At 40.0% G+C, this 15111-nt stretch overlaps 1 protein-coding gene across 4 annotated transcripts in view; it reads right to left on the bottom strand.

Moving 5' to 3' along the window:
- Window positions 1-15111, bottom strand: part of birc6 (baculoviral IAP repeat containing 6) — a 242055-nt gene that overhangs the window by 156804 nt on the left and 70140 nt on the right. For 3 of the 4 annotated variants that reach the window (XM_078557316.1, XM_078557318.1, XM_078557319.1), the window contains exons 15-24: window positions 13990-14121; window positions 12954-13138; window positions 10519-10655; window positions 9375-9536; window positions 8990-9121; window positions 8660-8757; window positions 6961-7108; window positions 4332-4465; window positions 639-773; window positions 55-242 (exon numbers count right to left, since the gene is read on the bottom strand). In XM_078557316.1, coding sequence (XP_078413442.1) covers window positions 55-242; window positions 639-773; window positions 4332-4465; window positions 6961-7108; window positions 8660-8757; window positions 8990-9121; window positions 9375-9536; window positions 10519-10655; window positions 12954-13138; window positions 13990-14121 — 1451 coding nt within the window. The remainder of the gene's footprint in view (window positions 1-54; window positions 243-638; window positions 774-4331; window positions 4466-6960; window positions 7109-8659; window positions 8758-8989; window positions 9122-9374; window positions 9537-10518; window positions 10656-12953; window positions 13139-13989; window positions 14122-15111) is intronic. The other variant, XM_078557317.1, reaches the window with a different exon arrangement.

The following is a 15111-nucleotide window of genomic DNA, read 5'->3' as shown; positions in this document are numbered from 1 at the left end:
ATTTTAGCCTTGGTTTCCGTAATCGAGAAATAGAATTCAAACCTCCCTGCTCACCTGCTGCTGAAGTTTTAGCAACTGCTGTTGTTTCTCCTGCAGAACCTGTAGCTGTTGCTCTGCTGAAGCCATAGCATGGGAGAGGGACTGAAGGGCTACTTGAGCTGCTGAACTCAGTGCTGTTGAGGCTTCTCCTACTGTACCAGTTGTAAGCCCACCCACTGCTGTTGTAAGTCCAAAGCCAGTCACTAGACAGCAGGAAAGCAGAAACATGCACAGTTAAAATACAATAATGATTCAGTCTTTGATCTGAAAGGTAAACTTTAAATTTTAATTTAAAAAGTGCTAGGCATCCATATTGTTTCCTGCTCCTGCTCAAATTACCTCTTAGGGATACCATAGTCCACTGTGCACATTCTCAGCCATTGAATACAAAACAATCCAATTTTGTCAGCTTCATGGTCATATATCCCAAAAGAAACCATTTACGTCTGCATACATTTTGGGATATTTACTGGCACATGGGGAAGTAATAGAGTCCTTTTGGCCATCCCCATAAGGCAGGGTGATGAGGCTAAGCCAGGACAATTAGTTACTGAGAATAGGTGTCTGGGTTCTATTGAAATTGGTGTTTCTCAACTCACTTGCATCATCTCTTTCCACTCTTGTGCCATCGCTTGTTGAAATACAGCTAAAGTGCAGAGGCTCTACTTCCAGGAGACCAGTCAGAGCTGTAAAACTTCCTTCTGCTGCAGCACAACTGCTCATTTTCCCATTTCCTGCAGAAGGATACATATTTACAGTTAAGTCCCTTACATTTAGTGCGTATACAGCATAGTGAAGAATAGACAGGTTGGGAAGAGGAAGAGCAATGAAAAAATTGGATGGGGGTGGGGAGAGAAGGTGGGGGATTTAAAAGGGGCAACACCAGATAGAAACACAAAATTAGAATGAAATATCTAATTTAACTAGAAAGTTTTACAGTATAAAATGACAGCTATGTCTTTGATGAAGAAAACTACCTGCCATGGTCTTTAACTTTAACCAAATATTTGCATATATTGTGGTCAAAACTACTGGAATCTTCGTCTCCATAAAGTAAGGTTCAAATTCTTAAAGGGTAGTGTATTGATAGGGATACTTCATTCAATACAAAGCTGCCTGAATATGACAGAACTTAGCAGTGCTCAGGTCAGCAAACTTTAAAAGCATTAAGAACCTATATACAGATAGTTTAATTTGAACATTTAAAATGGCATAATTAATATTTTCTGTCCACAAAACTATCCTAATGTGTGTCGCTAGGTGCATGGTACTGTGGGCACACAATGCTCAATATCACTGAATACAATTTAAGCAAAGTGATTGGTGTTATGCATAAAGAGCAACTAATGACAACATAAGTTATGGATGCTCGCATATCTTCATATTACCAAACTATAACTTGGAGCAGTTCTGTAATATACCGAGGATGCTGATGCTACGAAATCTGCCTTGTCTATGCTGCAAGACAGGATCTGATATCAGCTCCATCACACATACCATCGGAACTTCAATTTGCGGATGCACAACTTGCCATATGGCTTTGGGTGGGGGCGGTGGGGGGGCCAGCACACGGTGGGAGGGAGAAAAGGTCCATAGGTCCAAATCTTCTGATTAGGTTCAGAACCCCCAGTTCTGACCCTGATCAGACAAAAAAACTACCCACTTATCTTCTGCCAATTTTTCCGGCCAATCTTCTGATACTCTTTCCAGTTATCAACAGTCACAGATTGCAACTCTTTTTCGAGTACAATCACAGTTCTTGGTTTCCGGGAGTGGGACATGAACCCACAACCCTCTGATTCAAAGGCGAGGGTGCTATGAACTGAGCCACAGCTGACACCTCTAGCCAATCTTCTGATGGAGGATCCTGCAAAACTCACTCAGTGCAGGATACGTCAGAGGGAGAAGCTGAGAAAATCTGCACAGAAGCCACACCCCTTTTTATGGCATGAGCTGCCATATTCTGTTAAGAGTTTAAACATCCCAAAGCTTCTCGGTGTGCTAGTGTGAGAGAATGGATGCAATTTTTAAAAAATATTTTAGGGAACTATTGTGTTATTCTGTGAAGGAGGAGGTACGTGTGCACGTGTGTGTGTGTGTAAATGATTAAATTAAGCTGGGGAAAGGTTACTAGAGACAGGTTGTCTGGGAGGTTAACATGAAAGAGTAGAGGCGTTAGGTATGCACTTGTAATGAGATAATTTGATGGGTTTGAGGTGCAAGTAAATAGGTTGGATCTAGCATTTGCATTTTTCAATAAGTTGAGTTTGGTTGAATATCAAAGGGAAGTCAGAGGTAACAAGAAACATTTTTGCATCCTATGGGAGTTCCATGGGTAAACAGAAGAGGGTATATTACATTTTATGGGCCTGAAAGCAGAGACAAAATAGAAACATGAAAGATTTTATATTTGGAAGGATTTGAGTTTCAAAGAGGTGTGAGAACAATGGAACCCGAGATGAAAGGGGAGAAAAGGTGTTTTAGAGTTACTGTGGAGAGCTTAGGAGTTGGCAGTGTGAGGAAGATCTCCTGGAAACAGCTCTAGGCTTAGAGAAAGATGTGGTTTGAAATCAGCTATCCAGTCAAGCCAGAAAAGTCTTGGGTTGCAAAAAGCAAATTTATTCTGAAGTCTTGAATTTCTACAGCAGGAAGGGAAGAGTGTTTAAGAAATCACATGGTATGCCTTTATTAAAGCTACAACAGATTGCCTTGGGTAATATTACTGGGTTTTTATAGTTAAGTATCTATAGGGGAGTGTTGCCTGGAAAGTGTTTACTTGTAGGTCTGACCAAGTAGGGAGTCTTTGGGGGGAATGTTTTGTAAGACTAATTTTAACTGTGTAACTATAATCTTGTATGCTTAAAATTTTTCTTCTTGTTAATAAAATTTTTACTTTTAATTTTTAAAATCCCAAATGTGGGACCAGACTTCATGCTGCTGAGATCAATATGGTTTCTTCTCGTTTTCAGAACACAGAAAAAAAGTACGTAAGCCAAGTTTCCCTCTGGGATTTGGTTTGCTCAGCAATTAACCGCTGCTATCATCATAACATAGTGTACGAATGTGTGGGTGGGTAAGGGGGTAGGATGGCAGCCTGACAGGATGAAAGCTGGGCAGAGTGGTGAGGTTGGGTCAAGGAGGAATCGGTGGGGGTAGTGTATAGTTACCTAGGGGTTAGGCTAGGAATTTTGTGTCTAACATTTCCTGGGTAACAACCAAAGTAAGTCAGTCAGAACTCTCTTAAGTCTCCGACTCAAACTCAGAGTTGGAGACTTTTTCAGAGAGTCCCAGGGAGGAGAATTATTCATTGGAAGTTCAAACCTCCTGGGCAATTCCCATGGAGTCATTGCGTCAGGGCTTCCCAAGGTGTCCCCAGTTGCATCTTGGGGAGGTACATCCAGTCTCAGATGAGCTGGAGACCAGAAGATCTGGATCAAATAATCCAGTAATGCAAAGACTCCATTACTGATCTCTAAAAGCAAGCATCACAGATAAATTGACATACATGCCACTAATGTTTATGGAAAGCAGCTGGGCAACTGCTTGAAGCAGTATGAAAAAGCTGCTGTCAATGCTGTAGTGCCGCCTCACAGTGCTGAATCAGGAAAGCAACAATGGTGTCATATAAAAATGGCAACACAACACAGAAGGGCACAAAATATGTTAACCAAGTCAGAAGCCTGTGCCATAACAAAAAATAAATCTGCAGAATCTCTATAAATCTACCAACATAGTAAAAACCAACTTCATCTTCATGTGTGCATATTTGCAAAACATATGTACAAGAAGTTTCTTATTTTTGTTGATCAGTTCAGACAGCAAATGCGTTGGCACTGAACACATCGAATGTTTTACTGAATAGAGACAGCACAATCTCATTCCTTCTGTTCCTCTGCATAAAGAGGAGGGAGGTCATCATAGTGTGGAGCAACCTCGATGGGCCAGCTGATCTTTTCTTTCCCCTCAATTTCATATGCTCAGAATCTTAATTTGTCTCGATTCCTGCAGCCAAATAGGCTGTGGGAAGAGTGGTCAAGTGGAGCTTTCCTGTACATCAATACTTCTCTCCACATGCATTTTAAATTAACAGCCAACAAGAGACTATTGCGAACTCCTTCCTTGAACACAGTATTGAACAAATCATCAAATTCAACAGAACTTCAGCATTATCCACATTAAAACTCTACAGTGATTGGGGAATTGACTCATCAGCACAGTGCAGAAAAAACATTTCCACTAGGATCAAAGTAGCATTTAATGGCTTCAATAAACTACATCATCTGCAATCTCACCTGATAACACATCAGAAAGATCTATTTCATCAGACTGCACGCATGTGCTGCTATTGTAGGCATTTTTGCAGGATGAACCACCCATTTCTAAATCGAATAGAACTGGATCAAAGGGTGAGCTGTACAAACCATACCTGAAAATTCAAAAGAGTGAGTACCAAATATAACCAACTAGGAGGAAAATGAAACTGGAAACACCTTCTAAAATTAGTGACTAAAAAGTTTATAGTACTTTCATATCCATTTAATTATGCTAGCAACCAACTATCAAGAATGCTTTAAAATTACGGTGAATATTTTAAAATCAGTGAAACAATGCATTTTTTCTTCTACTAAGATTTCATTTCCTTATGAATGTTGAGCTCTAATCCAGTTTATTGGCTTTGTAAATATAAAAACCTGAAAACATATTCATGTTTGAACTCTTCTCTTTCATTGCTCTGTATTAAGTTAGCTGATTTTAGGTAGAGTAGTGGTAAAGAACTAGAAGTTGCCTCAGTGTCGCCAGGCTAAAAGGGGAGGTGGAATTTTGAATCATCCAGCATTCTCATTTCTGAGTGCTATCCAGTACCTGCTGTTCCCAAGTGTGGATATAAAGACAGCTACGCAAGTCCAGGGTTTGTTCCCCCATATGACATGTTGACAAAGTTTGGGGGCATGATCAGTCAGGATAGTACTAAATGGCAAAGCAGGCTTGACAGGCTAGATAGTCTACTCCTGCTCCTATTTCTTATGTTATTGTGATCCATAATGTCTGGACCCATGTGTGAAGGATGGAGAAGATACCAGAAAGCTACTGAATGTCACTGCAAGAAAAGGTGGTTGGAAGAAGAGAAAACTGGTTGAACAAGTCTCCCAACAATAGTGTGTGTCCAGATGATTTATACAGCAAAATATCAGGTTCAACATTTCTAAAAGCAATGTGGTGCATTGGCAGACCAAGTTGGTGCCCCAGTCTGCTGTACAAGAATGGTAGAAGTTACAGGCACTTTCCACATTTCTCCATATGACAAACAAAGGCCAGGCACTTTACAGAGAAAGATACACATAAGTTGAGTACATGGCTTGCCAACACACACAGCGTGGGAAACACATGAGACAGCTAAATAGCTCATACTGTAAGAATTGTCCATCTACTATATCTTAATCTCCATTAAACATGGTCAATAATGGGAATGAATCTCTACAATCAAGGAACAGCAAACTGTAGGAAAATTGGCAAGTCATTTTGTTGTGCCAACACTTGTGATACCTAATTCATCTCACTATCTCCCTGTAACCACCATTATTTCAACCTGAAATGCAGCCTGAAATGCTACTCAGCTTGGAAGGACAAAATCTACAGAAAAATGCCTAACAGTACAATTCAACATTCCAGTGACCAGAATAAAATAAAAATCACTTACTACCATTGAGTAAATTTTAGCTGTAAAATTATTCCTTACTTTTGGGTTCCCTTCCCAATTAATGCAATTGAACAGTTGCATCACAAATCAGAAACATCAATAAAATTGATTTTTTAAAGATCATAGTCACAAATGTCTTACCCCAAGCTGAACTAAACATTGTAATAGGAGAAACATAAAAATTAGAGGTTAGCATAAAATGTTTTAGTACTGCAAAATTTTAGTTTTATGGTAATCTTTAGTCTAAAATGTAGCTTTATGTGCTGGATATTTAGCAAATTGAAACATTTAGCAATTATATACTGGGAAGGCATAAGTAGATGGCAACTGTTAATTAAGCTAAAAAAGTAACAAAGCTCATGAAAAATAAGAGGTTCTGAGAGAAACACAAGATGGACACAAGACCAACAGTATATATAGGAACAACTTTAGGTTTACCTAAACACATCCTAATATATTTTAAAAAGCTATGAAAAACATTCAGAATGTTATTTGACAGTCATTTTCAGTTCTTTGGTCAATTTGTTTTTATCCTTTGGTGAGACATTGTACGCCCTTAATTGCTCATTGAGGTGGTGGTGGTGAGCTGCCTTCTTGAACCATTGCAGTCTCTCTGTTGTAGGTACACCAAAAGTTCTATTAGGAAGGGAGCTCCAGAATTTTGGCCCAGCGACATTGAAGGAACAGCAGTTTAGTTCCAAAGGATGACGGTGTGTGGCTTGTAGAGGAACTTGCAGGTGGTGGTGTCCCCTTGCGCCTACTGCTCTTGTTCTTCTAGGTGGTAGAGGTCACAGGTTTGGAAAGAGCTTCGGTGAGCTTGCTGCAGTGCATCTTGAAAATGGAAAACACTGTTGCCACTGTGCATCAGTGGTGGATGGGATGCTGATCAAGAGGGCTGTTTTGTCCTGAATCGTGTTGAGCTTTGTGTTGTTGGAGCCACACCCATCCAGGCAAGTGGAGAGCAGTCTTTCAATTAGTTTCCCTGCTTTCTTTTTAACTGTTGCAGCTCAGCCCTAGCCAACTTAACTCACATACCCAAAGATTTATTTTTCACTTTTCTGGATTAACTTTATCTACTTAGCAAAAATTCAAATTTTAAGTAGAAAACTGAATTTGAGTGTTGGAAATTGCCTTGGACTTGTAAACTTAGATTTACCATTTAATGTAAACTTATCTCTGGTTACAAATCCAATTGTTTTTGCTGCGATTTTCTTGTTACTAACCTGGTCTGAAGTAAAGCTTCAAGAGGTGTGAGGCGGTCCTGAAGTTGTTTGGAAACAGCAGTGAGAAGGGATGCACAAACTGTACTGCATCCAGCCAGATCTTCATCCTTAACATAGTTCAGCAGTACAAAGTACCAGAACACAGAACCTGTCACCATCAAAAAGAAACAAGATTATTTCCAAAGCATGAACACACTTTTTTTCATGAACTTGAGCGGACTAGTTGGAGTGAATGGCCTGTTTTTGTGCTGTAGATTCTATGTCATTCTATAAAATGTAGATTTACCCATTCAGCCCGAGTGTGTTTCAATATGCACTAAACAGTCCAATTAGCAGACTACATAAGTGGATCTCCTCAGGTTACACCACTGATTCTCCAGGGGTTTGGGGGGCGGCGGGGGGGATCAGTTTAAGAATACTTTGCCTACATCAATCCAATTTCTCCCCTTCCTACCCACTTTCCAAAACAAGATTGCATACAATGAGAATAGAATGATGAGTCATGCTGTCACCTTTAAATTAGTCTCAGCATGCTACTTAGGTCAAATGTACGTTTAATTTGGAACATAGAACTTTACACCAGCAATTTAAAGCCAGACTAAAGCAGATACCAAAAGCTTGTTTCAATTAAACTGCAAGTACAATAATCAAAGTCAAAAACATTTAGGTAACAATAGAAATTGCTATTGTGAGACACAAAAGCTGCCAATACTCCGAGGCGCAGAAGACCATGCAATGGCTTTCAAACTCAGCAAGGCAACATACATGCAACAAAAATGCATATTTGTTGCAATGCAAAACAAACCCAGTTTTGTGTTAGATACAGTAGGATAAATGGTTTAATGGATGTTGAAATAAATTCTTCAGTGAAGCATCCCACAAGTTACTGTAAGCCAAGCTATCCCTATTAATAGTTTTTTAAAAATCTATATTTTGTATTGCAAATAACTAAAATATTGCAAAAAATATTGACATTTATGAAAAGTTGTAGTCAGCATTAATACAAAGGAAGGGGATGAGGTTAATCAATACTACCCAATTACATGGTTCGGCTGATATATCCATTAGCCACCTCAAAGGATTAAATGATTATTTCACTGCACATCACAAGCTTTTCCCAGACCTACCCAAATTGCATGAACATCTGGCCCTTAACCAAAGTTCTCCTCAGATACTTGATCCTTCCCCCTCCTACCAAAAGAGGATAGCATCCCAGGCAGAAAACTGGGTAATGGTGACAAAAGCCATTTTACAGCACAAAGCAGCATTGAAATGCCCTGGCTCCCACTGTGCACGTCAAATATTCTCCATGCACAGAGAGCAAAATAATAGGAAAATCTAAATATAGAAGAGCAAGTGATTGTAGCTTTAGGTTTTGATTCGTATAAATGCCACACAAACCATATTTAACACTTTTTCAGGAAAAGAGATGCTCAAGGTCTGTATAAATGCTATACTTCTTTCTGGTGGGTGAGGCAAAGAAGAACAACTTATGACAGCAGCCCTCAAAGCTTTTTAAGGCTCTTCTAGCAGCAATAAACTTAGCAGAGAGGATAAGAGTTACATTATATCAAATTAATGAGCAGAACAGGAAACGGTAATTAATGGAATTGAAAAATCACACTTTTGAGTGCAAAAGGCAGGCTACACTTTTCATGCAGGGCTATAGAGTTATCATTAGAAACAGAGTTTAACCTACCACCAGTTGCTGCTGCAGGCAAGTATGGCAAATTATCAAGTAAAGCTTTCAGCAGAGCTCCTCCAAATCCCAGTTGGCTTGGATCAGTTTTCCCATTGCTGAAAAGGATAGGAAAAAGGATGGGGAAAATGTTTGTTGTAAGTATAATTTAAAAACAAAAAGCATGATGATAATAAATCCATCTTAAAAGTTTTATTCATTACAGCCCCAAGAAACAATAAAAGGGGGCTACCACTCTTAACCCAGTTATCCATTTGGTGTTGAATTGCAATTAGTGTTTCTTTAAAAATAAATTGTAAATTAATTATTATTTCATAGGATATTTCTGACCTTATGCAAAGCGCAAGGAACCGGGCACATTTGTGAGCTATACTTCGACCGGCTTCAAAGAAGCAAACTCGTACAATGCCAGAGAGTCTCTTCTTGGTTTTTGCGTGCAGACTTTCTTTGCCATCTCTGAAACTGTATTTGAAATACAAACACGTCAAAAGATCACAATCACAAGAATCACAGGTTTCTATTTGCAAACGAGCAGCCAAATATTCAACTGTTAGAAAGAAATATGAAGCAAACAGTACAGCTGCAATTCAAAGCATAATTATCTGCATTGCGTAGATAAAATAAAAAGAAACTATTGCTTACATGCAAGTATTAATGAAGTGTTGCGAGATTTACACAAGTTCCAGTTTAAACATTGCTGCACACTTCATCCTACCTGCACAGTCCATTTGCATGAACCCCTGCCAACCAGCAGAGGATATCTAACACAAGGCTCTGAGCATGTTCCGTGACAGGACCATCATCTGACTTCTTGCAGAGTGTATTAAGCAGCTTTTCATGGAACTCCGAGAACTGCAACATGGCACACCGTTGCACCCTAAAAGACAAAACCAGCAATTACCCTAAGAAACCACACAGCAAACAACCACTGAGGCAGTTTTTAATTGCCTTAATTTCGCCACTTGCATTATTTTTAAACTTCTAAAATATATACGATCCGTATTCCTCAATTTAAGTAAGGATAGGGAAAAAAGAGAGAGGAACTACTGCCATGCATTTCACAATGCTATATAGTACGGTAAGAACTGTGTACACAGATTATTTGCCGCCCTATCCCTCCAATGTGTAATTTCTGTTCTCCAGTAGGAATCATCTCCAAAAATTTAATCTATGTGAACCTAGTAAAAATAACACCCTTGGAGGATTAAGCTGGACAATATGGAGTTATACTGTAAATGGTGAAAAACCAGATCAGTGCAAAACAACCTCTCGGACATATTCATGCAATCATGACTTTAGTGCCCATGGTACCATATTGCTTCTTTTTTGTCAACGGGGACAAAAAAAACATTTTGCATCATTGTTGATGCGATGATATATGTGGAACCTTTAATGTCATTAAAGTCTCAAAGTTAATATCTTAGCTTCAAAACCGAAGATAAAAAAAACTCTACACTCCAATGGTCCTAAAATAGAAAATATTAGTCTAGGTTGCAGGAATTCTCAAGTTATATTTCAGCAAACTATGAACATCACAAACTTCAGTTAGTAATTAACCTGAAAACATCTGTCACATTTATTAGAGGTGCCAAATCCAACTGGAGTGATATTTAATCAAGTTATTTTGTAGCAGGCTTTCCTATGCCCATTTAAAAAATTCACGTTCATTTGAAAGGTTTTATCTTTTCTCTCCTTCTCCACCTGCCCCGCCCCCTCAACCTATAGCTAAGTAACCTGCTTATCCTTTGAGAGAAGCATAATGTGAAATTGAGCAGGAAGGGGTCAAGAAAGAAAGCAGGAACAAAGAGACTGTGTTTTCAAGCTCCCATTCAAAAAGCCAATAAAAATCCAGAAATCACCTTTCTTTTGGGATGCAAGTTTTCTTGAATCTTCGAATAGTGACAGAAACTTCTTGCAGCAGATCACAGCCTCTGAGGTTGTCGGGTTTCTTAGAGGAGCTGCCAGGCTCAGAGGCCTTTGAGGTGGATGGTTTTTCCTATTAAAAGAAAAACATTAGGTTTACAAGTACACCAACACAGAAGCTAACACTGAATTTTCATATACTAAAGCAGGGCTTCCCAAACTGATGTCACAACCCCCAGTGGGGTCGCAGAACGAGCAACTGGGGTCGCAAGTTCCAAGGCACCAATGGCAGCTGGAGAGCAAAGACTCAGATTTGACAGTCGTGGGATCAGCATATTGATACATATTTATTTATAAGTGGGCATGGCTCAATGAAGTGAGCTATGATGCCTGACCTCTGACACCAACAGAGACTGCAAATGGTAGATGTCTTAGTTTTTTGTGCTTGTATTCCTGCATTTTGAACTCAACTTCCCACTGCTCAGTCAGCATCTCTCCACAGCCCTCCATCTCCCCCACCCAATTTTCACTATGGGGTCACACCCAAGTGTGAAATTGAGTATTGCTGAAAAAAAGAGACATGTCGAAGCTTTTCATCTTGCACTCATCAGGACACTCGCAAGAATACCAATATAAAGGGAAAAACAACACTTTATACTGTATGAGAAGAGGGTGCTGATTGATTGGCAGGTGGACTCTGATTGGTAGAGGCATTGCCATGGAGAATGCATCAGTGATGGTCGCTGGCAGTTAATTGCCAACAGTTTTTTTAAATTTAAACCAGGCAGCTTAACCCTGATTGGGCAAGGCATTGTTCTGAGGAATGAGTCAGCGAATGGCTGTCACTTACTTTGTTTAACTGAAACAGGCGCAATGTGCATACATGGTCTTCCTGTCTGCAAAGAACAGGGCCCCGTGTATTAATGTATGTAGCTTCCAGCACATGCAAATGTGCCACACTGCGAGCCCGCCTGAATCTTAAATTGGTTGTCAGCAGAATTCTTAGCACACTGAGGATTATTTAGCAATTATTGTCCAATCGCAGAATCACATCTAATGTTGGACACTGTGTTTGAGTTTTGCAAGCATGGGCTGGTTGGGTACGGTCTGTAACTTGCCCGTTGTGAACAGCCGCTGGGACATGCTGTTTGATATGATCTGCCAGTCTTTGGGGCGATGCTACATACCTAGCATCACACTGGAACTGAAACTCAAATACCACATTACTCATTTGTTTGAAAGGTAGAATGTTGGGTGTGTCTTGGACTGCCCATACATACGCAGACGCAGCAAACCATGAGGACAAACCCTGTCATATATATCACAGTAGCTCATCACTCTTGCACAAGTCCAGCAAGCGTTTTTTAGCTTACTTTCGAGCAAGGCTGTCCAGTCATGTTGAGCAGTAGGCCCAATGGATACGAATTTGGACATTAAGAATGGCATGCATTTTCTTGATATAGTCACACTTGTTAAAAATAATTATTCCCGTCCCTTTGTCAGGTTTATTGATGTGTATGTCCAGTTGGTCTTAAGGCCTTGCAACACTCTTTCACGCTGCTACTATGCAGTAGCAACACGAGTGGTATTTTCCACTAACAGAATGCTGCTGTCAAGCCAAAAAGATGTTCTGCCTATCAAACAAATGAGTAATGTGATATATGAATTTCAGCGCCAGTGTGATGCTAGGTATGTAGGCCAAATGTTCCAAAAACTGGCGGATTGTATAAGCAGCATTTCCCAGCCGCTGTTCAGAACGAGCAAGGTATGGACCATACCCCGCCGGCCTGTGCTTGCAAAACTCAAACAAACATAGTGTCCAACATTAGATGTGATTCCGTGATTGGGCAACATTTGCTAAATAATCCTCATGTGCTCAGAGTTAGTCTGACAACCTATTCAAGATTGTGGACTCACAGTGGGGTGCATTTGCGTGTACCGGAAACTACATATATTAATACACAGGGCTCTGTTCTTTGCAGACAGAAAGATCATGTTGCGCCTGTTTCAGCTAAACAAAATAAGTGACAGCCATTCTCTGACTCATTCCTCAGGGCAATGCCTGCCCAATCAGGGTCACGCTGCCTGGTTTAAATTTCAAACATTGCTTGGCAGTTAACTATCAGACATCTTCACGGGTGCATTTGCCATGGCAATGCCTCTACCAATCAGAGTCCACCTGCCAATCAATCAGCACCCTCTTCTCATACAGTATAAAGTGTTGTTTTTCCCTTTATATTGGTATTCTTGCGAGTGTCCTGATGAGCACAAGATGAAAAGCTTCGAAATGTCTCTTTTTTCAGCAATACTCAAGTTCTGTACTCCCAGACAAGTGTGAAATATTAAAATGGGGTCACAGAGGGAAAACGTTTGGGAACTTTCACATGAAGTACAGGTTCAAAACTGTTCTCTTTACATCCCACTACTATACCTTTCCTGCTGTAACTTTAGCCAGTAATGAAGCAAGAGAGTGACTCTTGCTATTCTGTGGTTTCAAGGCTTGCATTCTCATGACTGGCCTTATTCCACCACCATTAGAATTCTCTTCATTTGACTTCTCAGTAGCCGATCTAATGTGAACTAAAAATGATCGATATTTGCCACCAGCCATGCCTGCTGAGAAAGCAAAGATAAAAAATGTTGAGGTTAAATAGAAAAAGCACAAGTTCCACCCACTCCTCAGCCACTAGATAGGATACATTCTAATTGCATTATAGTCTCACCACTTGATATCAATGGTATGGGAAAGAAAATGGGTCAGCGAAGAGTGGATATTTTCAAAGCTCTTTGCTCTGACATATCGTGAGTAGGGAAGAACTTAAGCCAATGGCTCATTTTTGACCACATATCAACATCATTATTAAATATAGCTTCAAGGTTTTATAAAATCTAGAGTCCACATTTAATTAATCCTAAAAAGCAAGTGATGCAAAAGATTTCTGGTCAGATAGACAAGGAGCCAAAGAAATTGGCATCACACTCAGATTTCCAAGCAATCTTTCTCATTTTTTAAAAACTCAGTTGTTGCTAGTTGTCAGTTACAATCATCCTTTTATTCTGCTCAGTGCAAGTATATTAATGCAAAATCTTCTATCAAAGTTTTTACAGAAATTTATTTTGGTTCTCTATTCTGCTCAAAGTGAGGACATGTTTTTCCTTTTGCATGCTGGATATGCTACAGTAATCAAATGTCAGAGTAGGAATTCAACCACGCTTTAAAAATATTCTATTAACGCAACCACAGGAAAATAGCCTTTACTGCACTAGGGGAACAATAGGATCCAAATAGCATATAAGTGAGATTAATTTAATACCAAATTGTGTGAAATTAGCATTATAGCTGCATAGCCCCTAGAAGCTTGGCAGAGACAGATCAAGTTCACTTAACTCACTTATACATTTAATATATTGCTATTTAAAGCAATATGGTTTCCACTGTAGTTGAAGCTAAGCCAACTTGACCTTACCTTTAATTAGCTTAGGACTAGTTAGTGTCAGCATCCCAGCATGTCCCGAAAGATCCAAGCCACTGGCCAACCATACTGGTCCACACAATATATCTTCTTTGTGTTCCTCCAGAAACTGACACAGCCTGGGACCTTCTCGGTGTATAGAATGGAAGAAAAAAATTTAGTCTTAGAGCTATGCACTGTGATATTTTGAAACAATTCTCATACAAAGAGCAGCTTACAACTAAGGTGGGAGCGAACAGAATGAAATCCCCAATAATGCAAGCCACACTGATTGCTGGAATAGTCAAACATCCATCAAGTGAACCCCAAAGTCATCCTATAGAATTTGCACATCTTGAAGGCATGATCTCACTGAATCCTTTCAAAGACCCAACAATGAACGAATGATACTTATGCTAAAAAAAAGTGCTGTAGCCAGTCAGCATCTTTTTGCACAATTTTCTCACCTATAGAAACAAAATCTGACAGGCCTTTGAAACATGGAGAGCAGCAGTCTTGCTCAAATTCAATTTCTTATCATAGTTCAGCTCTTATATCTGCATGTGTTTCATTTTCAAATTCAAACTGGTTTGTTTTATTGAATAATTTGTAGCCTTGTTTCTTTAGGAACTTTAAAACAAAAACTGAAGTGTGAAGCAACATTAGTAAATGTAGGTTTGTGCAACACACGGGCTGCGGGCTGGGATGTGGCCCCTGAGGCTACTGAGCGTAGGGGGGAAGAAGGAGAGAGCGCAAGAGAGTGCGAGCGGGCGCGAGGGCGAGAGCGAGGGAGCGGTGGGTGGAAGTGCACGAGCGGGGTGGGGGTTGGAAGACTGCACGCATGCGGCAGTGTGCGCGTACGCAGACGTGCATGTGCACAGCGGGGGAGAGTGTGTAAGTCTGGCTCACTCCCAGTCTCAGGGTTTTCGCCTCCCCACCCCCCACATTCCAACACACACTCATTCATTCTCACAGTGGGTGTGGCTGAGTGCATTAGAGTGAGCACCCAGAGACTGGGAGTGAGCCAGACGCACACACACGCACCCTATCATACTTCAACACCCATCTTAATTTATTACTCATTTTTTAATCAATTCATTGCTTTGATTTTGTTATTTGCTCAGGAGGTTGTTTCTT

This window comes from Cetorhinus maximus, chromosome 14, assembly GCF_964194155.1.
Source record: "Cetorhinus maximus chromosome 14, sCetMax3.hap1.1, whole genome shotgun sequence".
Classification (NCBI taxonomy): domain Eukaryota; kingdom Metazoa; phylum Chordata; class Chondrichthyes; order Lamniformes; family Cetorhinidae; genus Cetorhinus; species Cetorhinus maximus.
Note: the sequence above shows the minus strand (reverse complement) of the source record. Positions and strands in the feature narration are given on the sequence as shown.